Raw genomic sequence first — 26,146 nt, 5'->3', positions numbered from 1 at the left:
AGCGAGCCATCGCTCCCCGGTGGTCAGCGGACAGGTGCACAACTGCATCACAGGTAGGAGGCGCCCCGGTCCAGCACGCTCCACCAGTGTATGTGGTGAGATGGAATTGCTGTCTGTTATGCAATTAAACAATAAACGTTGCCCTTCAACGTCTCAGTTTACAAATACAACAATTTTACAACGTTGTTCGAACGTTGCCGTACAGCGTTGCTTAAACATTGCATCTCAACGTTGTTTCAGCGTTGCTTAACTGTTGCATCTCAACATAGTCATAATTTACGAATACAACTATTTTACAACGTTCCAACGTTGCAGTACACACAACGTTGCGCTTTGTTGGCCTGGGTGATAAACCGAAAATGTAAAGTAACCGAAATTGACCACAATAACTGGCGTCATTTTGCCGGTATATTTAGTGTTTTAATAAAAAAAGAAAATAAAAGTCTCTTTTGTCTGTTTTGACCGTATGTGCTGGTGTGCTATGTTCATTCCCCTTTAAGACGAGGTACAGCGTGTGCGGTCACGTGACTCCACCCATCCAGCCTGAACAAGCAGGGAAACAGACGACGGTTGAAACGAAGAAGCGTCTGTGCAGTGCCGGCGTTTCGCTCGCATGTACGCCTAGAAATAGACTGTGCGAGTAGAACAAATAAAAAGGGAGCACACGTGCGTCTACGTTTTTCAACCCTTTCATTTGCATTTTGCTCCTGAAATAAGTCCATACAAAGTAGAGTAACTTTTTGGAGAATCCGTATATAAATCTACAAGTCTCCGACAGTCTTCCTTGGTTCACTTCGGATGACGTCTCAGTCGTTCAAGCTGCACTCGCTGACGTAACTAACTAGCTAAGTTATCAGTTGGATGCTGGAACGCTGCAGCAAGGATGACTGCTCTCTGTGACGTACTGGACTGCTTTCCCACGCATGCTCTGTTTGCGTGCATCGTAACGCCGCTCCGAATGACACTAAAAACTAATAAAACAAATACAGATTTTTAAAGCCTTTTAAAAAAACAAAGCGTGTACATTTTTGTTTTTTTTTAATTAAAGATGAGTAATAGGTGACACTGGCATTAAATAGGGTCCTTCTCTGGAGTTTAAGACTTTTTCCAGGCAGAATGATTTTCTAACATTTCCTGTCTAATTTTTGTGATCTATGTTTATCTCCTGAGTTAGAGAACTGTGCCATGGAGCTAACGTCTTTGGTTTTCTCTTTTTTTGCTCACATAACTAGTCTATAAACATAGGAGGCAAAGACACAGCAACAGCATTAGGGTAGCATGTTTATTAGAATTGGCGATTAAGCAATGTAAGATTCACATAGACATCTCAACAAACGAGTCATAAATATGATCATATGCAAATGTGTACAGCTTCCCTGGAAAAAGTTGGTCTCATCAAAGGATGCTATCCAAGAACACAGCGGGGAAGATAAGTATTTGATCCGGTGATTTTGTAAGGGTTTTTTTTTGGAAGAATTTTGATGGTAGCTTTATTGTATCAGAGAGTGTATAAAAATTACATTCTGTCCCTCTCTGATACAAAATATCTACGATAAAAGTTCTGGACACTTCATATCTTTGTAAAGTAAAATCAGCAGGGGATCAAATACTTATTTGTCCAACCGTTAAGTGTGGAACATGTTCGTGTCACTGATCACGCCGACGATACGTTAAATGAAAGTAGAAAAATCTACAACATAGTTCCTATCAAATGTTTGATACAAATAAAGAGAGATTACAAAATACCGCATATTCACAGAGTGAAATAAAGAACAAGAAATAAAAATAGCCGTATGTTGTACTGCACCTGAATAGTTGTGTTTCCCCTCGTTTCACGCAGCTACAGTCCGATGTTGGCAGAAATCAGTGCATGGCTTCTGTATTCAAATTCATTCTGGTTTAATTAAATCAGTAAAGGGACGTGGTCATTTGTGAATGCAATGTAAATAGATACTGAAGAAAACGGAGGAATGAAATGCAGTATCACCACTTTAGTACTGGTGATTTCTAGCGTGTCATGCTCCATCAGTGAAGTCCTTTAAAAGGGGGTTAAGGTTGTCCCACTTGGAATATTTCAAATGGCTGGCTAAAGCATAATTAAGTGCAAGAAGGGAGAGGGTGAGCTCAGCAAGAGGCAGTCGTCATAGTTGAGGTGAATGTGATTATGTTGATGGTGAGGATCCATGGCTGATAATGGCCCGAGAGTAGAGAGATCATGCAGCTTGGGCCAGCGGCGCGAAGAAAGAATTTCCTGTCACACTCTGGCCCCCAGCTGGGAAATGCTTTAGGTAGGACACAACACTGGAGAAGAAAACAGTGGACATTCAATTTGGTCAGCAGGGGGGAGTATATCGCATACCATAGTGTAAGAATAATTGTGGTTTTATCAAGGATGTTCATAAGAATTCCTAATAATGCATTTTTAAACAGTTTGTCTTCACCATATTTGTGTGTCAGACTACATCCACTGAATGTCCATCATCTTCAGGTACACCTCTATAAGCCAATACAAAATACAATACAACAATGCTGCTGGTTTAACTAAAAAAAAACACTGTGCAATAAAATAAATTGTGGGAAAATGGTGATATTTTGGTTAACAGTAGCTCCCTGCTATTTGAGGTGCTTAGGACCACCCGCAAATCGCAGGAAACTGAGTCATAATCAGACAATTGCAAACTTTTTTAGTAATGGAAGAACACAGTGGCCGGGACTTGATGAGTTGTTTGGCTTACATGGGTTTTTCACATAAACGCGGTCGACTTAAATGGGTTCTACTTTGTAAATTTTACGTCTGTGATGGCAGGTTGCGGTATTTACCTTTTAATATGTAGTCAGTTAGCAGCGTAGGCACCTTCTCGCTGTCCTCTTTGATGGCATAAAGAACTAAATGGAAGGGAAAAAATGACAACAAAATGAAACCATCACATCCGCACTGAATGTGTTCTTTTTCCACATTGTTATTCAAAACAAAACCAAAAAAATCACTTACTTTTTGTGAGCATTTGCAGATCGTCAACGGACGGTGGGCTGCCTTTCTTCTCATAGGGAATTACTGTGTTCAGGTACTAAAAAGGGAAAAACATCAGGAAAGTCATATTTCCACTAGCCTTACTCTAAACTATAAATGAATTGAGAAGTCGTGGTAATGAATAGATAGTCTCTTTCAAAGCACGAGAAAGTGTGTCTAAACTCTTAACCGGTGCTGTATTTCTATACAAAAAATAAATATATTGCCTAACGCGATGTATGTCGCCTTGTATGCCACCAAACAATCTGTGCGTTGGAGTTGATTTCCATCTGCCTGCAATTTCTAAGGACACTAAGACATGATGGAAATCTACGATAAATTATTAGCGATGGTTTTGAAATGTATCTCAGCATTTCATCCATACAGTCCACTGTGTTCTTCTTACCATTAAAAGGTGCCTGTCAACTTATAAAGTCAACGGCTTTTGTCAACATCAAATTTGAGAATCCAAATAAAAATGATGTCAAAAAACCCATTCTTCTTATGTGTCTGGCCAAAATTCACAGCGGCTTTTGCTTTCAACCGCTCATGCCAACATCAGTCAGCCGGTCCGAGGTACATTGAGGAAGATGGGTTCCACCGTATCAAATCTGTCATTTGAGCTGACATTTTATATACTCAAGAAATAGTGAGTATGTTACCTGTTTCTCATTCCCTGTGCTTCCAAATGTCTGTCTGATGCCCGTTTGCAGGATGTTGGACAGTCCTTCCATACTGAAGCGCTGCAGGTCAAAAACATGCAAACATATCACACACTATTACCAAATACCAGCATCTTTTCACCTTTACAATCATTTTGTGACGATAGAAAAACCTGTAGGACAATCTCGTGTCTCGAGCAGGTGTGTCAAATTTGATTCCATTGTTGGTTACATCAGACTGACATCCACAGTTCTGGTTATGGTACAGTTCTGGTTATGGTGCAGTTCTGGTTATGGTGCATTTCTGGTTATGGCACAGTTCTGGTTATGGTGCAGTTCTGGTTATGGTGCAGTTCTGGTTATGGTGCAGTTCTGGTTATGGTACAGTTACAGGCATCTGCAGATGACTGAGTTAGTGATCATGATTTATTGGAGCTGGTAGTGTCTCTTTGCCGGCATCAAAAAATATTTACAACAATGCATAACTTCACTGAATATTGAAGGACAACTTTCGATTTACACAAGTCGGGGTATTCGTTTGGAGATGTTTCTAAACAACCGCAGATTCCGAGATCAACAGTTCCAACAGTTGTACCTAAGTACAAGTATTTGGATGTGTCAGTACTTTGCCACAATTTGGAAGAAGACCCATCCTGTCACCCTTTGAAGAAAGGAAACTGGTTAGAATGTTTGGGAACAGCCCATAAACAATGATCAATCCTGTCAAGCATTGGAAACTGCTGTAACGCCAGTGTCAGTTTCATATCACCATGGACTGACAGGGTGCCCACCAGAGAAGAAGCACCTCATCTCAAATCTTTTAAGCGTGACCGAAATATGCAGCTACTCATGAACAAGCCAAACTCCTTGTGGACAAAAGTTGTATGGTCAGACGAGACAAATGTCGAAGGTGAGGCTTTCAAACCGAAGAACACGGTACCAATTATCAATCATGGCGGTGGTAGCATCATTCTTTGGGGCTGTTTTGCTGCCAGTGCTACTGTGAAACTTGGACACAGCTGGGTGTTCCAGCAGGACAAGAACAATGGTTTTGGCATGGAGAAAACGCAAAACCAATTATTAGTGGGGGTGTTTGTACTTTTTTACCTGTATGTATCACTTTGATCTTGTGCAAATTAGAGAAAATCATCACAGACTTTATGTGAACAAATGAAACTGAATTGTAATATTCTTTCAATGAACAACATTAAAATACATTGCGTGTCCATTCACAGAACTCGCATGACTTGCCGGCTTCAGAGGGCACGTCAAATCGGGGTGTTTGTCTCGAGTTTGTCGTGTTTCTTGTGTACAGTGCCATCTATGTTAGAATCTAAGATAAGCCGATGCAGATGCATTCATAAATCACCGTAACATGTGCAGCAATATTTGTGCATTATTCAGCTTGTACTTCGAAGCAACTTCAGTAATGGCTTCATATGCAGTACAGCACGCACAGTCACTATAGCTGAAACATGACAGTGATGTTCTGCATTGGACAGCAGGAAAGTCCATTAGGTTGTTTTTCTGTATCTGGAAGCGTAGACTGGACTGAGTTGTTATTGTCAGCAGAGACGTCTCTTACAAGTTAGGATCATTCCAGGAAGATAGTTTGCTAATGGATCTCAGATCCATTATCAGTCAAGGGAGGAGAGGAAAGAGAACTGACAGGCGGCGTGGTGTTGCCTTTCTTCGGGACATACTATTCAGTGTAAAGGGGACGGGAAGCCCACATTATGGCAAAATTTAAACTAATGATTTCTTTAAGGTGTTGTGGGACACATCTCTGTAGAAGAACAATATCCACCTTCTTCCTTCGTTTTACCTTGGCAGGCATGCTCCCTGTCTTCTCCGTGCGGCCAGGGGTGCCTGTATTCCCCGCGTTGACAGATGCCGCGCTCCCTCCTCCTTGCAGGCTCAGGGCTTTGTCACGGCGTCGGCGTTTGCTGCTGTCGCGCTGCTCCTTCTGCCTGTTCTGCACCTCCATCAGGGCTGTGATGAAAGTGTTCTTCACCTCTTTTTCGAACTCCAGCTCGTCACGCCGCGCCAGCTGGCTTACCAGTTCCTCAGAGTACTCGCGAATTGTTGCTTCCACGCGGTGCAGCAACTCAACCAGTGCAGAACTGGGCATGAGACTGAGGCCTGCGGCATGGATAAAGTGGGACATTTGAGGATAGAGGAGGGGTTATGTTGCACAATCAAATACAGACAGAATGCTACGCTTGAGTCATATTACAGTAACTAGTGCAAAGCAAAACTGATGGACAAAAAGATAAAGTCTTTAACACGATGCAGTAAAAATGGTACACCAGAGGGTGGGCAAAGTTTTTGTTGTTTTGCAATACAGTGTTCCCTCGTTTATCGTGGGGGACAGGTTCCCAAAATAGCCCGCAAAAAGTGAATCGTCTACAGTCCCAATCAGGATGGAGAACACAACGTTCCTACGCTTGTTATCATGTTGTCATGCCAACTGTATCCTCAAGAAGAATAGTGTTGGCTTAACGCAAGATTTACAGTTTTCCAATAATCCATCTGCATTTCCATTGTGTTTTCCATCTGAAATGGGCCATATCATCTCACCTGACCCGCATGACCTTCATTCCTTTTCAAGAAAGCAGCTTTCTTGCTGCCCTGGACACCGTGGACAAGCTTGTCCAGACACTTGGACAAAAATACTTAACCCTTTATGACTCTCAGCCTGACTTTCATACATTTTCCCATACTTTGAGGTGTGGTGGAAACACATACATGTACCATGCAGATTACCAGGGATTTTTCCCCCCCAGGTAACTCGATTCCTGCTAATAAACATTCCTGGAAATGTTGGTGTTGGCTATTAGTAGTCCTACCTTCATAAGAGCAGTTGTTGTTGGAGGCCTGAGAAAGCTGTCTGATCTCCTCCAGCAGGGAAGGGTGAGCCCTGGAGGCGCAATGACTGCTCTCGTCGTCATCCTCTTCCTCAGTTTCACCAGGATCTGGAGAGTTCTCCATCATCTCTGCTATCTCCTCAATGACCTTGGATATAGACGTAAGTGTTTAAATGTAGGAGGAAGGATGCAGAGTTACTATTATCCATGGCATGTGGATATGATAAAGGCCTTAAACAGGGGTCTGCTATATGCATGTGCTTGAGCACATGAAACATCAGACCACATCAAATAACAATGCTAAAACATTGACTATTATATAGTATGTGAACGTCCTCAGACAGTGCAGTAGGTAGGTTAAGTTGTATGTCGCATATTTTGTGACTTGTTTGGCACCACGGGTGAGGTAGTTGTTTGGATGGCTGCATGTGAAAAGCTATTTAAACCATCAAAAGGTTGTCTCAGATTGACTGACTCTGACTACTTGCAACTCATGTTGCCAGCTTGTATGTTTAAGTTTGAAATACTTTGGAAGCAACTGGCGGGCCGGATGTGGCCCCCGGGCCGTAGTTTGCCCACCTGTGGCCTAAAACCTTTGAGAGTAAATGGACCATGCGCAAGCTTTCAACTGGACTGTGAATGCATGGTTTATGCTTAGGCCCACTCTCAGGTCCAAACCTCTAGTTTTGTTACCAAAGAGAGTAGCTTTGTTGCTTTGGTAACTTCAATATACACAGGCTATACATCCGTGTAAGCGGAAGAATGTCAGTTAAAAGCACATTAAACCAAGACAACCAAAACAAGACAATTCAAATCACAGCCACTGAAATGGGGCAAAAGTCAACAACAAGCAAGTAATCCGTGACCAGCATACAGTATTTCACAATAAAGTAATGCAACAAATTTGGCACCGTTTGAAAGCTAACACTCTGCCCTTCCAATGGTACCAGCATCAATCCTCTACTGCTAAAAGTCCCTGGAGACGCAGCTTCATTTACACTCACCCAGTTGCAAAGACATGTAAGATATTAGCTGTAGAGTTACTATTCCTCTTTTTCCACTATTTGTGTCCATCGATTTTCTGGCCAGTATCCGCGTTTTACTATGCAAAGACTTGCTTGTATGTGTAAGTCAACCACACACACCTGATCAGCTGTGATGAGAGGTTCTTCGTTCAGGCAGTTGGCATTGTCATTCTTTTCGTTCATTTCTTCTTCCTCTTTTTCGTGGATCTGCAGAATGTGACATGAAATACAACAGAATGTTAAGGAGACGAGATTGGGTCTGCAAGACGAACGCTTGCTGAATGTGACAATTAAGGGAGGAGATGGAGCGGCACATCTGACTGGACGAGTGGTAGCGGTTGGTCAAGCAGAAGCGATTTTTATGTGCCTTCTGAAGAACGGACCAGTGAGCAGCTCACTTCACCCTGCCATGAAACAGCAGTCGTACTGCGTGTACTGTATGTCCGCATCATCCCCACCAGAACCATAATACAGCAGAACCACATCTTTGACCCGAGAAAGCAGACATAATTGAAGCCTTTTTATGAAATCTAATTTAAAAAGAAAAACCATGGCAAACCTGTGGAAGCTCTAAATTTAACACGCTGGCAATGTATTACTTCAGCTGCCATGATTGAACAATAAATCGTGAATCATTTCCCCATTTCACGTAGTTTGTTGTGGGTTGGTATCGACTAGCTTGATGTGTGGTTATACGTCATTAGTGGCAAATATAGATTGTATTTATATTTTTTATCTGCATATAATAAAAATGTCAAGGAGCTCTGTCCTGCTCATTTCAGGGGCTTTTAAAAATGTTATTTGATCCCAGCGGGACACTATATTAAGTTTTGTTTTAAATCAAATTCAACATAAATTTCAAGTTTTGTGCAGGGAAAATGTGCATTCTTCTCCTCTTAGCCGAAATGCACGAACTAAGCAACCTTCTCGCCTGACCACACCTACTCTGTTGCAATTGGACAGGGGTGAAGTGTGCCACTGCTCAGAGCTGCAAAGACACATGCCCCGCTCAACCGGTTGTGTGCTAACGGTTATCAGCAAACGGTAACAAAATATTAGACATTGGATATGATTGGATGGCCTTGAACTGCGTTTCGTTCACAAAAAACCTGCCCATGAGGTAGGTCTTGAGCTTCCATGATAACCCAAAATCTTTCAATTGCTGCCATATTTTGATTTTTCTGGAAAGCCCAAAGATGCACAATTCTTACATCTGAAAAAGCATTTTCTGAAAAGCGACAAACGGTACTGAGCGGCAGTTACTGCTGGGCAAGCGGCAGGTCGTATATGGAATTCCTAAGTACCCGACCGTCCAGGAGATTCAGGAGTCGCATAAAACTGAAAGCAAGGATAACTTAAAAACACGCCAAAATAATAATACTATTAATATGGATTATTAACTCGTTATTATACAATGGTACGCACCTCTTGGTCAGAAAGATTGCCGTTGAGTCCCTCTGAGGGTGGACCGTCCCAGGCTATGTAGTTGTCAGTTAGGGCATCCCACACACTGCAAAAAAGCAAACAGTACATTCACCCATGGAGTTTCAGGTGGCACAAAACTACCACAGACACCGACAAACAGCTGTAAAGCTGGTATTTGAAACTGCTGTCCACTCATGGACGGTTATATAACAGGATTAGACAACAGATAAGCATGATTTTGTTTGTACTCGGTTAAAAATAAATCTGTTTCGCTCTTTCTCTGGTTCCCTCAGTGTTTAGCATTTACGTACAAGTCAAGAAGTTGGTCTTTTGAGCTTCAACGGAGCTTTGGCTTGGAAAAAAGAAAAAACGCACAATAATAAAATAAAGATTGCAAAATTAGTAAAAATGGAATGCTGTGCAAAAATGTACCAAAAGTCGCACGCAGACATGCGGCAGTGGTGTCTGCAGCCCAGTGAAAGCATCTGCTTGAAGGAAGGAGAATGAAGGAGAAAAAGCCTTTGTTTCTGTTTTTTTTTCCTTCTGGGCCTCTGCTTGGCACTCACTGCCCACGCTCAGCCACACAGTGGACACTACTGAACGCCTGACACAGTCTGTATGCATGGTGGCTTACAGCAGCGCATAAACACACTCAAAGTTCCACTATATCTATCCTTTGCTAGTCAAGGAGCTTCATTTCGTAACTTAAACCACAGACAGGTACCTCGTGTGGTGTTTTTTTTCTGCAGCTAATCATCACAGAAAAGTAATGATAGGAATGAAACAGTTCGAATAAACTAGAATCAAAGAAAGTATAATTATAATGGATTGTTATTATAAGTAGACGTGCGCAACATGAATTTCTGATCTATACCGATATAGGCACTTCGCTCTTCCCTCAAACTAATGTCAGGTCACAAGTGGCTTGTTCAGTGAGTTTTAGCGTTGTAAGGGCGACGTGTTAGCTTTCAACTGGTGCCAAATGTGTGCTATATGTGTTTTTTTAGTGAAAGTATTCATGACACATGCTGGCCTCGGCCTGTTTGCTTGGTTTCAACATTTAAATGCTTGTGGGTTGATTTGTCTGCTGTTTTGCTAAAATTGGTTTTGTCGAGCGTTTATCAGAGGTTTGTCTGGTTACGTGGATGTGTAGCATGTGTATGGTGATACAAGCGTGTAGAAGTTACCACCTGAGTTGCCAGTCCAGACTGATATGTCTTTGCTATGATTTGGCCATAACCCAAAGGAGAGTAGTCAATAATACAATTCTTCAATCATTTCCATTTAAAAATATCATCTTTTCTTGTGCCCTCAACAAGTCTATTTTTAACTGGCATTTTTCCACCAAGTGTGAGGACACCTGCATGCTAGAGGGGGAGGATGTGACATGAACAGACATAAACAGCCACAGACGAGAGCAAACAATTCAGCACGTAGCCTTAAAGTGGACTGGGGGGACGGTGGGGTCATGCTGCTGACTGACTGATATTTGGGGAAGTTACATTGTGACCTTGTGACACCTTGAAGCTGACCCATAAAGACGGGTGGAAAGCCCAGGGTAGGGTTTGACGGCATACGCCTGCACCCATGGGGCCCAAGTGGGCACGACCTGAAGCGGCAACGTGGGTTTTCCTTCCTGTGGGCGGAGGGACCAATGCCGTTGGGTGTAATGTGTGCTGGGGAGTTGCCAAAGCCTGTCCGATCCTCGGGTGCAGACGTTAGCCATAGGGATGCGAAACGTTTTTTGGAAAGGGCTGGAGCAGGTGTGGACACACTTATTGCCCCCCTGTCTTGATGCCTTTATGTTGGGGTTCACCTCCGCCTTCAGGTGGGGAGGACAGGCCCTGACTGTCATTTGTGCCAATGCACCAAACAGTAGTTCAGAGTATCCTTAAAAGGGGTGCTCGAAAGAGCTCTTCTTGAGGACTACCTCATTCTGCTGGTGGACTTCAGTGTGACTTGGAAGGGAATGATTGTGAGGAACGCCTGATCTGAACCAGAGCAATGCTTTGCTGGACGTCTGTGCTGGTGCAACGGATGCCAGCTGGTGTGGATGTACATTGGTAAAGCTCACTCCTTGGCACCTTAAGAGTCGCGCTAGACATCAAGTTGACAGTCCAGGCTTTTAGCTCGATGGCTCGTGCTCTCCACTCTCATTCTGACGACCCTGGTTCAGCTGGACCAGGTGATTACCCCTTTTTTCCAGCATACTCTTGGAAACTGGCTTGACTGTAAAGATTTCAATGTGTATAGTGTATGAATGATTCCTGTATGCATTTTTAATGTGATGGTGGTGGTGATGAAACTTTTCAGAAGCTGCACATTTGTCAACATGTTGGCCAAAAACGCGTCACAACATTCACAGCCGTCACTCACTCGTCATCCTGCAGCTGCTCCTCATCCTCCTGGTTGTGTGACTGATTGCGTATCGGTGCCAGGCCCTCGGTCTTGGTGTTGTAATTGTGGAAGCAGACGTTGAGTTTCTCGTCAAACTCGTTGACCAGGTCCTCCATAGACTTGAAACTCATCATCTCAGAGAAGTTCTCCAGCTCAGAGAAATCCTCGCGGGTGATGGAAGCCAAGGGGACGGTAGTAGTGGTGGTGTTGTAAGAGGAGTGATTGAGTGCTGGGTGGTCAAGCTCATCCACACGGCAAGGACGGAGGTCCTCGAACTCCTCATCCAAACACACGAGAGGGGCTTCCATGGTGTCCTGTTAGGTCAGTCTCTGTGGCCTGCTGAAAAAAAGAGTAGTTGAGATATATTTCCACCTTCTACATCAGTAAAGATTTGATACGTTTGCATACGCATGTCAGTACTCCAATGCAGTCCTAATCCAACCTGTTAGAGTACCGATGGTACGCTCCAAAGGAAAGGCTACTGGACAATGTGGATGAATGCTATCCTGCCTCATAGTGTCTTCTCCTAGATGCTAGGTTGGAATGTGATAACAGGGACATTATGTGTTTATTAGCTAATCTTACCTTTGTGGATAAAGTAAAGTTATTATGGATACGATATTTCATCACCTATCAGATTACTTGGTAAAATACCCGCATGGAAGCGTGGAGAACGGCATGGTTCTGTGCAAACGATACAAAGACCCAGGTGCTTCAAGTTTGAAATACCTACGATAAACAGACAGCACGGAGTTAACTGTCGTGAGCAGTATCACGCCAGCCCACGCTCGACCAGATGACGGAATTCGGAGCCAAGGTATGTAAAATGAGCCTCAGCCCATGCCTGGCAAATGAAGAGATATGCTGGAAAATGGTGCTTGAGTCCCTTAAAAGCTTGACTATAACTACAGTCATCCCTCGCTACATTGCGGTTCGAATATCACCCTCTCACTGGATCACCGTTTTTCAAAAATGAATGAATTAATAAATGATTGCTGTTTGATCGTTGACTTTGGCCCATTATTAGTCCAAAAATATTGTCGGCAATATTATAATTTTTACAGTCATTGTCATTTTGTTCACTATTATGGTTCATATTTTCATTACTACTATTACGACTAATAGCTATGACTATTTCAATACAGTTTTATCGCTGTGATGTTGGTGTTATCTTGATATTGGTATCTTGATATTATCTTCCATCATGTCTTCATGGAGGTCATAAACATTTGCTGATGCCGTCCTGTTTGTTTCTGTTGTTTTTTTTGTGATTGTCATTGCAGTTGTTGTTATTGCTGTTGTTGTTGTCTCTCTCTGTATTGTCCCCCTCTTGTCCCCGCACAACACCCTTTGTCTTCTTTTTGCTTCTTCTCTATTCCCTCCTGCTCCGGTCCGGCCGCTCCACATTTGCATAACAATAACCATGAAATAGTATCTATATAACAGGGGAAGAGTATCTTACACCTTTCCCTGGCAGAGTAAATCTGTTTAGCATGTAAGGCATTTAGATCGACAATACTATCCGCACCAATGGCTGGACAGGACAAGAAAAGAAAAACATGAAATACAGTAGTATTCTGGCCACTAGGCGTCAGTAATGACACAAAACACTGATGAGGTGTGACATTACCTCACACTAACGCCACGCTGCATGTAGTGAGCCATGGCCTGTCCCGACATGATAGCATGAAAAGTTCTTCTCCAATTCTGTGTGGAAGTGGTAAGTTTTTGACTTCTTACTTTGTCTTTCTTCTTTCTTAAATTTAGAATAAATAAATTGGGCGGCAAGCACCCAGAAGAGGGTGTGCATGAGCAGTTTGCAATGTTGGGCACGGTCAAGGAGAGGAATTATGTGTGTTTATTTATTTTATTATTATTTTTTTTTACTAAAATGTTGTTAGACTTCAGTATGTGTATTAGTACTTTTTTTTTTAGCACATTCAACAATACCGTGGTGGTAATAATGATAATTGTGACAATTTTGGTCACAATAATCGTGATATGAAATGTTCATATCGTTACATCCCTAATAGCTACCCTCCACTAATGAATGATTTGAGGTTGGATTGACTGTCAAAGCTAATATTTCCGTAACAAAACATACTTTTGCATATCACAGCACACAGCTATGGTGCATTCAAGGACTGCCGAAAAAATTTCACAATTTTTACAGTTGACAAAAAAAACATTATCAGTGAAGCATAAAGACATAGACGTAAAAATGATGGGCTTTCTAACAGTGGTACATGTATGTTTACCTGTATTATCACATATATGAAAGTATTACTCACCTTACGATGAATTACATGTGTTTTTTGTTTTTCTGAGAAAAAAAATGAAAAACCCAATTACACGCAAATTTGAAGGGATCAACTATAATCAGTTTGTGTGGCCTATGTAGCCTGAATGTGTTGTTTAAGTGCCCGTACTCTACCATACTGTATATTAAGTCAGTCAGTCATGGACCACAACCTATTTTGAATTTCAATTGAAAAACATGAATTATTATGTTAAATATTGTTGTTCAACTGAAATGTGATCTTGGGATTCGTGAATTACAAATAACTCTAATCGAATTAATTACATTCCTTTTCAATCTCCATCAAAGCCTCTCCTTTACTTTCACACCAAGATATATAACGGTATGTAGACCCTGTACATGCACAGAAACCTTCATTTATTCGGGGTATGTCGTTTTTGAGCAAAACGGCCCATGGTTGAAGATGCAAAGGACATATTTTTTTTACATAGATTTTCCACATTGTCTCAGTACCTACCTGCTCAATATACCAGTATCTGACAAGGCCGTAACTGGCATTTTATAAACCATGTCCGTGCCGCCTAATGAGGAATGGCACAGTGTTGTCTAGACAAAGAGGTAATGGAGGTAGATCCACCAGAAGGGGACCAGGTCCCTAAGGGAGACCGCTTCAATTGCTTTTCTGCCAAACCAGCCATAATGAAGTACCTCCACTACAGACTGTAAAGTGGTGCGGTGTTTCAATATATCATATACATTTGTCAAATCTAGAACAAGTTATTTACTACACCTCCGGAGAAATTGAAAAGCGGAACTTCCCAGCAACTGGCAAAATAGACCTGTACTGTACTTACTGTATTTCTGTGCGTGGATTGTTTTAAAAAGGGTCAGGCTGTTAATGAAGTACACGACAAGTTGTGCGGTTGAAATGCTGAATGATGCAAGTGTGCGTGAACACAGACGAGCCCATTTAAATGAGAAAGAAAAAGCTTATGCAAGCTTCCTCCTTCTCATCATGCCACTCAGCTGAGTGCCTCGATACTTCACAAGCCGGATATTGTTTTTCACTAACTTCGGAGTTTCTCATTAACCTCTTAAACCCTGGGCTTGAGTGGCTTGGTAGAAAAATACATATCCAAAATAAATACATGAAAATTCTCTGCATGTGCTGTACATGATCTACATGGATCATTTTGGTGTCAAAGTAAATAATGTATAATTGGTGATGGAATTATTCCGTCATGAATGTAATTAGTTACCAGGGAAAGTAACTAACTTGGGGATGCAAACGCTTCTTGTCGTAAAGACGGTATCAACCGTAGGTGGAATATTGTATGCACGCCAGTGTTGTCAGTGATGCAGGTTACGGAAAGCACCAATCGCAGCCAGTTATTCATCTCTCGGTTCAGTTCACAATGATAGGGACCTTGCCGCCACTGTTAATCACGTTTCATTTCAATTTGATTTCCACATTTAATGACAATGTACCGTATAGGTTTAACGCAGTCGGCTTGTTTCACGTCAAATTGTGGCAGTAACAAAACACATTTAAAATACTGCATTGAAAATACTCATCAAATCATACAGATTGTGTTGCACATGTGGATACGTAAGCATCTACGGGATTAATTCCACCTCTAATTGACATTCAGATGGGGGTTAGTGCCTGTAATGGACGACAAGTGAGTGCATGTCATCAGCTCATCAGAAGGAGAAAAAGCAAGGGGGGAGGGAGAGAAGACCAGCTAGGAGTGAAGAAGAAAAGATGGAGGCAACCATGGTTACAAGGCCCAGATGGATGGAAGGTGATGAAGACATGAATGAATGTCTTGCAGGTTGATGATGGAGAGGGTGTGGAGATTACCTGCAGTGGACGTGATGCTCCTGTTTGTTGGCAGGACCTTCTGAGGCAAGAAGAGGCGGCGTCTTAGCCTCCCTTTGTTGTAAAACCGACCGATGAAGAGTAACTACATTCAGTTCACACTGAATTGAGGCAATAATGCAAAGTGAGGGCAGGAAAGATGGCTTTGTATCCCTTCCCTCATCTGTTTGCCCACAGCCACCCGTATCTGTCCTCCCACAGCCCCTTGTTTTCCCATCAATAGGCAGCCAGCCTAGCTCACGCAGCGCCTGCGCACCAAACATCCTCTGACGACATCCCTCTCCCTCCCACTGTTCTGTCCTCACACCACCATCGCCCTTTGTCTCCGCCTCACTGCAGCGTGGCCAAATATTCATGAGATGAAAAGGAGGGAGAGGAGCTGAAGACTGAGGGGAAGTCACGGTAGAACATCGTGTAATATTAATATAGTACAGTGCATTTGGAAAATAATAATAAAATACATAATAATAAATAATAATAAATAAAAGTATTATTTTATTTAATTATTTAATTAATTAGAAAATATATTTTATATGTCATTGTTACACAGGTTGTGATGTGATGAAGTATTATTATTATTATTAATATTAACAATAGAGGGGTTAGCATGATGCCTCACAGTCAGGCCAGCAAAGATCGTTTTTATTGTGACCTTGAACAGGATAACTAGAACGTGAATGAAAGAATGAAAACAAAATATGTATGGTGCCTTTTACAGACATGTCAGACGTTCAGGCGTTCCTGTTTTAACATGGAAAAACATGAGATTTTTACTCTGTGCTTTCATGTTTTTACAACTGGTTCTAGGTTTTGCTGTTTACAACTGTGAATTAGTATGTAATACACAAATGACTCCAGTAATAGGAAAAAATACATACTGTACTCGTTTGCAAGTATAGGGTTGGACGACACTGCAAAATTTGGTATTGATTTCATACTATGTACAGTAAATACAGGGATAGTATTGCCGATACTGATATTGATACTGATGCTTTTTGTCTGAAACAAACAAAAAAATTATAATTTTGAAAATTAATTTTAATAATTCAATTATGTAAGAAATTACAGGGTTAGATGGAAAAGAGGAAAAGAAGAAGAATTATGTAAGAAATGACTTCATATTTTTGTAACGATTTTGTATTTAATTTGTTAATCAGGATTATAATCTTAGTAAAAACCAGGATAAATATTTTAGGCAAAAACTTTGATTAAATTGACAAACATTTTTGTGAACTATTTAACAGTATATAAATACAACAACATAAGACAGTGTAACAGTTTAGACGACCCCTGCTTTGTATTGCAATTGTTATTATTTATATACATTATTGTTTGTTTGTATTTTCTTGGCAGTTTTGTAATTCTCTATTATATCTTGTTTTGTAATTCTGTGCATACTAGTACTTTTATTTTAGGTTGATGATTTCTAATTCCCTGTGATTTGTTGACTATGTGTCGTATTTACAAGTAGCTAATGTTTGTTTGGATATTTTATGGTTGAAATAAGTGGAAAAGTTTAGCGCTTCCGCGTTGATGCCTCACGTGACCAGGTTTTCTGGTTTGCCAAACTCCAATAAAAACCAAAGAAGAAGAAGTCAGGTCTTCCGCCACACGGAGGCGTGTCATACTGTACTCTTAGTACTGTACCAGCTAGCTACCTGACAGCGACCAACAGGAAGGCTAGCTTTGAGAAAATGGCCTGCGTTGGAAGAGCAGCGAACTTGCTACGGAATGCTGTTAGGAGCTCACGGTCTTTGAAAGGCTTAACATGGCACCGAACTATCGGACCAACCATTGGGGGCACAATTGTCGGGGCTGGGGTCATCTGTTATTATTACCAAATTAATGTAAACAGCACAAGTCTGCCTCTCGTCGTCGTTCACGCCGAAGAGCAAAAAGTGAGTATACTACCCTAACACCTTTTACTTCTGACCTTGAATCCCAAGACAAACGTTTATAAAGTCTATTTTTAACATGGCTGTTGGAAATGTGAGGCGATGTACCATAAACTGCATGTTGTAGTGGAACGTCAAAGTACCTTTTAAAGGGCGTCAACATGTAACGCCCCCTAGTGGTCTCTTGCTTTCAGACTCAGCGTTATTACTTGCCAAATAAAGGGAAGGAAGAGCAAACTCTTTTAAACATATTTACAGAGGAAGATGTTCCATGGTGGAAACAAAACTTTAACAAACCTACGCAAGCATCTGCATGCTGTGCCTTCTTGTAACCTTCTTGTTTGAAATTGTGCTTAAAAAAAAACAGATTGTGCTTAATCGTCTTGTCCGGTTTCAGGAGGCTCCGGCTCCCCAAATATCCGCCAGAAGGAGGCGCTTTATCCAGTTTGCCTCAGTTGTTTACAACGAGGAGCCCTATATGACACCGAGAGACTTCCTCTTCTCTGTGATGCTGGAGAATGTTGACCGTAAGCTGCATTGTTTTCCACGAGCTTATCGTTTAATGACGACATGCAACATATGAACAACCTCGAGAAGCACTCGGAAAGCGAAAGAATCCATTTAAAACCAATAAGCACACACACAAAAGCAGTCTGAGAGAAGCGACCAATAATTCTGTTGTTATAATAGTCTGTACATTCACTGATTGCTAACATTTGTAGCTAAACTTTACCAAATTGCTATTATTAGCTGACAACACAACGTAACTAATTTGCGAAGCAAGAAGGCGATGTTGTAGCGTGTAAAGGTTGCAAACAGTCCCTTTTAAAAAAAAATCATGTGTTTGTAAAATATTTTTGTATCATTCATAACTGCAATAAGTGTTACCAACATATAATGACTCTTCATACTTTCTTTATTTGTTGTAGTCAAACTTAATGTGTGAATATTGTTGACCATGTTTTCTATATGTTTAAGGAAAACTGCAGAAAAGAGTCCTAACAAAAGAAGTAAGTGTATTTATCAGAAATTTTTTAGCTAAAGAAACGACATGGTTTACTTTTGGGGGGATAATAGTGTCATCTTGGCCATTTTTGTAGGACGTGGATAAGATGGTGGCCTCTGCATCCAAGGCTCGACCCGGCAATTCTTTGTTCAGACTCTGGGGAGACAACGGTAAGTCATGAATGAACAGAACGACGTTACTGCAGCCCACAAGTACTTTGTGTTATGACCTCAAATTGAAAATTCAAATATGGAGCGTCCACTGTACTTGTTTTCATTGGCAGCCCACAGGTTTTATGTATGTTTGGTACTGCAATTGTCAATTGTTATGATTCAGTTTTTGTAACACAATGTTGTTATGCAGGTTTGATATCCTACACTGAATATCTCTTCTTGCTGACCATTCTGACAAGTAAGTTGTGAACCAAACCTTGCTCGACTTAGGCTGAGGTTGTGTACACACCGACACAGATGTTTACAGAAACGCACAATTCCCCCACTCCGCTGTTAAAACAATCTTGAGCCACAGCAGTGATTTTTTTTATTTATTCTGTTTGCATAAAAACAAATTCACTGGCTTTCATGCACAATTTGTCCAATCAGAAGCCTGAAAAAGCAGTTACAACTGACTTGGTTGCGCATTATAAGGCCATTGATCGTCAATGTAGTAGACCACATCAGTTCTGGTATGTGTGTATGTGTTATAGTGCCATCTACTGTATGGAGTTGTAATGACAAGCTACAAAGACAGTCCTATTATAATGTGTTTGTGTGCAAGGGCAAACAGGTAGTACCAGATTAAAAAAAATACAAAACAAAGGTGCCCCAAATCTTACCGGTGGCAGTCCACATTTATTAGTGGCGAGCCGCCACACATAATTGAGTGTATGGGAAATGGTACGTCCACCACTGCACAAACTATGTAAGTCAATAACGTAATTATCTGTGTTCTATAATAATGTCACACATTTGTTATGACACAACCCAAAAAGCTCATTTTTACCCGTTGGGAGTGTTTGAAAATCTTCACCTTGGTAGACCTTTTCCAAAACCTATTTTTAAGGACAAAACCCTCCGTTTTCATGTGGACAAAAGGCCAAAATTGCTTAGAAAAATGTGGACACAGGCTCAGCCTTTGTTTACTCTCTATGAGTACGTTTACATGCAGTCAAATAACCCTATCATAACCAGAATATTAGCAATAACATGGTTGCGCACGCCCATGTAAACACCAATAACCCTTTTGGGGGAAAAAAAAATCTAATATGAGCATATTCCGTTTTTTAAAAACCCGAATATTACCCCTGGGTTACTCCTTTTCTAACCCGAAAATCGTGTCATATATCCAAAACCCCACACTTTTGGAGCGAGGGGGAAACAAGCCACCTCGTTAGTGTGGTGAAAGACAGGAACATCATGTCTTTTATTGATGGTAGAAAGTACTGCAATAGCAGCGCAGTAGCAGTTACACGAAGCTGGTTTGTACGAACGCATCTTCAAAAGTGCCTGGGGGGCTCTGGGGATGTAGCATGGATATGGATGGCACAGCTCCGGCTCCATTTCCTTTTTCTTAACGTTCTCGCCTTCCATTAATGAAGAAAGTGAGACAGAATAGTGCCAAGTACTGGTGGTGGGTCATTACCCGCAGCAAAACGCAAACAAAGGCGTTCATTATCCGCCGTGCCGGGTTGTTTTTGGATACAGGAAGAAGAAGCGGAAATGACGCGCATTGCATCATGATGTTTACCGTGTGTCAAAACATTGTTTTTTTTTTACGTCACACGGTTCAAACGGGTTATTCCGAATATGAACGTAGTCTTTGTTGATTTCAGTATATTTTATCATCGATACCAGTTGTGCATTTGCTTTTAAAACCTGAGGTTGAATGGTGTTCTACTGATTGATACGGCTGTCTACTGCTGTTGCAGAGCCACGGACAGGATTTCATATAGCGTTCAAAATGCTCGATGTGGATGGCAATGAGCATGTGGACAAAAAGGAGTTCATGAAGGTAAAGACAGCTGAAGATCCCAGTGGCAATGATACTGTATCACTTGGTGTTTGAACCAGGTGGTATTCAAACATTATCGGTTGATTGATTTGTGCTCTCAAATTGTGGTAATGTTTGCATTTTTAACGCTGCCTGATGCTCTGCACTGATGCTGTCACAGTTGGAAGGTGAGAAGAGCGCCAGCGCTTGCCGCTACAGTAGCATTGCCATACACCACGTGTTTGCATCTTTGTAGCCTGACTAGGCACTTCCTTTAGTCCGTTTGCTCCCACTCTCTCACACCAAGTAGCTGTATGACAGACCATGCGTGTGGTCTTTGCACGTAGCCTGTGGAAGACATCCGCGAAGACAAGGAAGTAGAAACGTACCATAATAAAAATGATCTGTTAATATCTTTGTAAAGGGATGAACTTAAAATATTAGCAGGGGATGAAATACTTACTTAAGCTTAGTTCATGGTTCATGTGCAAAACTAAGTTACAATGCAACGATTGTTGGTCATAGCAAAACTGTTGCAGTAGTCATCAGGTGTATTGTTCTTGGATACTGGTTGAGTTGGTTTAATGGCTAAGTGGCACTTTACCCAAGTCAGTATTTGTATAACATTTTCAGATAAAGAGAGTGAGTGTTTTTCATAGCTTGTGTTCATGTTTTTGCAGCTGAAGAATATCATTGGAAAAAGCAAATTGAGAATCTCAAAGCAGAGCACAGAGGTGAGTATTTGTTCTGTCAGTGGTCCGTTTTGTCAAATTGGTTGATGTTCTGTCTGCTGAACGCGTCCAGAGACCAACGGAAGATGTGGACCATGTGAACACCACACTGCAGGCCTACTTCTTTGGAAAGAGGGGCGATAACAAGTTGCAGTACCAAGAGTTTCACAAGTAATGAGACACATTTCAGATGTATAACACTGTGTTTGCTTGATTTGGAACCAGAATGTCCAGTAACATCTCCAGCAACAACATTAGCTCCGGCTCCACAGCTTCATGATCCAAATACAAGAAAATGTATATTTTAGCCCTCCAAAAATAATATATATTATATATAGTTATATATAATAATAACAATACCTCTTAGTAGGGCTGCACAATAACATGACCTTCTATGGAGAGCAGCAGAAAGACCATTGGAAGGATCTTTAAAGCAGAACCAGACAATAAGGCAGGGATGTCCACATACAGAAAAGGTTAAAGGATGCAAGGCCCGCTTTGATATTTTGTAAACCAAATATGCTAAGGAGTTATATAGATTTCAAGAAAAAAAGTGCATCTCAGCTTTGTAATATGGGTGAAAAAGTATATTAGTATAAACTTCGGTCTTTGTTCTTTTTTTCCCCATTTTTTGCTGTTTAAAAAAAAAAAAAAAATTCCTCTTAAATAATCTTTGTTAATATTCTTCTAGGAATATTATGACTTTATTTTCACAGTATTCTAACTTTTCCCCCAACATCATTTTCCAAAAATGACAACTTTATATTGTTTTGTTTCTCATGGAGCAACTTTTAAAAAATCTTTAATATTTCAACTTTATGCTAGTAAAATGACATTTTGCTTCATAATACTACGAGTTTGTTCTCATTAAATTGCAGCTGTTTTTTCCATTTCTGCTTTTTTTCCCCAATTGTTTTCATAGCTCTTCTTTGTTGTTGTAATTATGAATTTAGTCTCATAATGTTTTCACTTTAGCCTTGTAACATTGTAACTTTTTCCACAACCTAATTTGACAAAAATTACAACTTTATTCATTTGTTTGCTTTTCATACTATTATGACTTAAAAAAAAAAAACTTTTTCTTTAATATATCGCCTTTATGCTACAAAAATGATGTTATTTTTCCTCATAATGTTATGCCATTATTCTTGTAAAATTCAGATTTTTTTCTCTATAGATTACAAGTTTTTTTTATGTATTTTGGCTTTATTCTTGTAAAATTATTGCTGATTGTTCCATTTTTGCTGTTTTTTTAATTGGCCAAATGTCCTCCCGGCTGCATTTTGAGCACCGCTGCAATAAGGAGTCTGTTAACAATGATAGTAACTGAGTTTGTATCGCATGAAATTGCAATCCCAATTCAAAGCAAGAAAATTGTGAATCACATTTTTTCCAGAATTGTGCCGCACTGCCTCATCGTACGACGTTAGTAGAAAGCTCATACTTGCTCTGTGGATCTCGTGCATGGTTTGGTTCAGATGCTTTTGCGCTTTCTAGTCCTCGACTGTCACTGTATGGGATGTGGAGCTGATGTTGTGTTGTGATCCTCAGAACTCTCATGTGCTGCGTGTCTGGCAGGTTCATGGAGGACCTTCAGGCTGAAGTCCAGGAGATGGAGTTCCTGCAGTTCTCCAAAGGAATGGACACGATGCGACGGGAAGACTTTGCCGAGTGGCTGCTCCACTACACCAATGAGGAAGACAACGAGGTCTACTGGGAAAACATGAGGAGGAGGATCCCCGCTGGCCAGGTACTCGGACATGCACACAGGGTTTCCCAAGAAGGTCAAGGTGCGATCCCTCCTTGGCTCGAAATGATACTTTTTTTCACCTAAAAGAAACGTAAGAACATCACCACTACTGGCTAGCATGTGTCACCAATGGTGGCTTCAGAGAACAAATTGTACGAAAAAATGACTTATTCTTTACAGCTACGAGTTAAACTGAATGAGGTGTGCGTTAATGACTGTCACTCACAGCCCCCCTCCCACCCAAAAAAGCTATAAACCTAGGGGAAGCCCTGCATAAGATGACAGTTGATGTGTTACCCCTCACTAAACTGTAACATAAAAGTGACAAATTCACAGAGCATCACATTCGAGGAGTTCAAGGCCTTCTGCCTGTTCACCAACAATCTGGAGGACTTTGCAATTTCCATGAAGATGGTCAGTGAAGCCAACCGTCCCGTGGGAATGGGTAAAGACCTCCGTTCTCGCTCAATACACAAAATCTGAAGCGTCAGCTCAGAATGTTGTTCTCATCTTCTGAATGTAGCCCAGTTCAAGCGGGCTGTGAGGATCGCCACAGGTCACGACCTGTCCGAGAACGTGTTGGACACTGTCTTTAAACTCTTTGACATGGACGGGGACAACTGCCTGAGCCACAAGGAGTTCATTGGTGTGATGAAAGACAGAGTGCTGCGAGGCCTCAAGGTGGGTAAATCCATCACTGTTGTTTATTTGGTCTCACTTGTGAGCGTGCAAGAGATGAGTGGTAGCGCAGTGCCGCACTTCAACCAGTAAGAAAAATAAAATAATCATTTCCTGAAAACAAACGTAAACTGTTACATTATTTAGAATGTTCTTTATCGGAGAATTAACTCTCAGCAGTTTGCAGTTTTTAATGTTTCATTTTAAATGTCAAAAAAGCAGTTTACATAAAAGCCAACAGTTTCATGTTTTGCATTTTGTCGCCTAACTGTACCCAAACCGTCACCTTAAAACGGAGGTACCCATAAAATTGTCTCTTTTTTCACACACCGCTGGCCCACAGACTTTTGGCATCTCAGTACAGAACAATGGTGTATTCAAGGAACGCCGAACAAAGTGCAAAATTTCAACATTTGACAGAAAAAATGTAAAACTTTTTTTGTAACAGTGGTACATGTATGCTGTACTTTTTATCTGTGTTGTGTATTTATACATTATTACTATCTTAGAGGGAAAAAAAGATTTTTTGGACCAAAAAATCCCCAAGTTTGCGAGGCATTGAATGCTGAATTACGAATATGCGGGGATCCGCTGTGACTTCTTACTCTGACCAACAGACAGGAGGCAGAGCTGGACGTGGCAGAGCTGATGATGCTTAGATTTTCGTTGGGAGTGATGAGGATGTACAGGATTAGAAAGGAGCAGATCAGAGGAAACATCCCAAGTTAGACGTCTGGACGACCAGGTCAGAGAGGTCAGACTGAGATGGTTTGTCCATGTGGGGTCGAGCAATTGTGATTAAATTGTTAGAAGAGTGCTGGGGGTGGGGCTCCCAGGGAGGAGAAGAAGGGGAAGACCAAAGAGGAGGTTTCTAGATGTTGTAGAGAGGACATGCAGGTGGTAGGACTGACAGGTGCACAGGACAGGGCCAAGATGGAAACGTGATCCGCTGTGGCAATCCCTTAATGGCACTAGCCAAAAGCAGCAGACCCGCTTGATGAACAGTGGTAACATTGTACTCCAACTTGATCCTTCCTGCCAACACAATAGTGTGAAATCCCTGCCCTGTCACTCTGCTAGTCCCGTGTGTCTAAGTATTCCAGCTTTATTTGATGTGATAAACATGTGCAGGTGCATCCACAGAATGGCTTCTCCGGCTACTGGAAGTGTGTGAAGCAAGAAACCCTGAAGGGAGCCAAGGAAGCCCTGGGAGACGGCGGGTGTCCCATCTGAGCAACATGATGCCCCAGGACACGTCTGAGACCCACTACTGCCCTCCAACATTTGCGATTGCAAATGCAAAAGGATTTATTATTTTTTTAGCATTTATGGTGTTCAGAAAAGATGTTGTGTGTGTTGTATCAATTGACACACTTTCGTACTTACACAGTCTTATGCGTACATAAAAGTGCATTCACACATAGTGTATTGCATTATGTTGTATTTCTGTCAGTCACTTAACACAGACAAAATGTTGAGTACACAGTGCTGAGCACTTACCACCAGCAATGCCAGAATACTATGATAACTGATCGTACCAGAAGCATAAAATGATCCCAATGTGAGGAAACGACTTGATTTGATGTCGCTCGGTACCATTTGGTACAGTAAAACATGACAGTATGGTATAGTGTATCTCATTAGGCAGTTTTACCTTTTCAAAAAAAGCTGCCACTGGCTGAACAGCGCCCCTACCTGGCTGTAATGAAGCACGTGAGACAATACACATCGATTGATCGTCCCATGCCTGTCAGCATTTGCATTATAAAGTAAAGGAAGAATTTTAAGGAATGCTGGTGTAAGATCGACTGCCTGCTATGGCGCAACCGTGTTATTTTACTGGTGCACGCTTAGTTTATATTGAAGACTTAAGCGGCTACAGGATGTGTTACGCCGATCTTCTCCGGGTGTTGCCGAGCAGAGCGGAAGCGGTGCTACTCCGGCCAAACCAGAGGGTTTTTTTCCCCTAAAAGTTAACATACGTGAAAGTTTAAACGAAAATGCACCGGTAGAACAAGACAGTTTCTATGCGCTCTCTCATTGGCCAAGCGTTGGTGTAAATGTATTGGCAAAAGCATGGGTGAAAGATAGAAGCGAAGCTGAGTGAGTGAGAAAGTTGGAGAGTGTTGGAATAAGGGACGCTGATTGATTGGTCGATACCATCCGAATGTTGAACATTTTGACGGACTAGTAGCACTCAGATGGACACCTGTCACTGCGCAATACGTTCCCGGAACGCAAGCGATTCAACTGGGTTCTACGCATGTGCAGAACGCGTCTACACCCGGTCAGCCTATTTTTAATCATCTAATCTAATCTACAACATTCATCGATCTATTTTACGGCAGCAAGCAACATACGACCCTCCACTCCCCAAAACGCTATTAAGATAGATAGAAATTTGAGAAATAACAATCTTTTTATATCATATCCACAGTGCAAGTGGACAATTTATGAGCCCTCTTTTCTTTGTTCCATAAATTATTTTGTTTTTTTTCGCCACCGAAAAAAATACACACAAAAGCATTTGCTAGGAAGATATGTTTGGGTGGATGGTATTTCCCCGTTT

General features: G+C 41.4%; 2 protein-coding genes across 4 annotated transcripts; one reads left to right on the top strand and one right to left on the bottom strand.

Annotated features, from left to right (window-relative positions):
• Window positions 1-1,268: 1,268 nt before the first annotated feature.
• Window positions 1,269-15,801, bottom strand: fez1 (fasciculation and elongation protein zeta 1 (zygin I)). Of its 2 annotated transcripts, none has more exons than XM_054756093.1 (10): window positions 15,511-15,801; window positions 11,366-11,722; window positions 8,990-9,074; window positions 7,685-7,771; window positions 6,522-6,687; window positions 5,498-5,814; window positions 3,673-3,753; window positions 2,993-3,068; window positions 2,821-2,886; window positions 1,269-2,301 (listed from the first exon to the last, which is right to left on the bottom strand). In XM_054756093.1, the coding sequence occupies exons 2-10, from the start codon at window positions 11,692-11,694 to the stop codon at window positions 2,285-2,287; spliced, it is 1,224 nt and encodes a 407-aa protein (XP_054612068.1). In that variant the 5' UTR covers window positions 11,695-11,722; window positions 15,511-15,801; the 3' UTR covers window positions 1,269-2,284. The 2 variants fall into 2 exon arrangements, with proteins under 2 accessions (XP_054612068.1, XP_054612067.1); XM_054756092.1 differs by having other exon boundaries at window positions 11,366-11,725; window positions 15,511-15,800.
• A 1,320-nt stretch (window positions 15,802-17,121) lies between these two features.
• micu2 (mitochondrial calcium uptake 2) lies at window positions 17,122-25,000 on the top strand. 2 transcript variants are annotated; one of them, XM_054754905.1, is made up of 12 exons: window positions 17,122-17,426; window positions 17,821-17,950; window positions 18,402-18,433; window positions 18,524-18,599; window positions 18,793-18,840; window positions 20,357-20,439; window positions 21,099-21,152; window positions 21,223-21,320; window positions 22,728-22,899; window positions 23,236-23,344; window positions 23,423-23,580; window positions 24,709-25,000. In XM_054754905.1, exons 1-12 carry the CDS (start codon window positions 17,223-17,225, stop codon window positions 24,808-24,810), a joined length of 1,266 nt encoding a protein of 421 aa, XP_054610880.1. In that variant the 5' UTR covers window positions 17,122-17,222; the 3' UTR covers window positions 24,811-25,000. The 2 variants fall into 2 exon arrangements, with proteins under 2 accessions (XP_054610880.1, XP_054610881.1); XM_054754906.1 differs by having other exon boundaries at window positions 17,125-17,426; window positions 24,721-25,000.
• Window positions 25,001-26,146: the final 1,146 nt, after the last annotated feature.

The sequence above is a fragment of the Dunckerocampus dactyliophorus genome, chromosome 16 (genome assembly GCF_027744805.1).
Source record: "Dunckerocampus dactyliophorus isolate RoL2022-P2 chromosome 16, RoL_Ddac_1.1, whole genome shotgun sequence".
NCBI lineage: Eukaryota > Metazoa > Chordata > Actinopteri > Syngnathiformes > Syngnathidae > Dunckerocampus > Dunckerocampus dactyliophorus.
The sequence above is the reverse complement of the archived record's forward strand: the minus strand, read 5'-3'. Positions and strand labels throughout refer to the sequence as shown.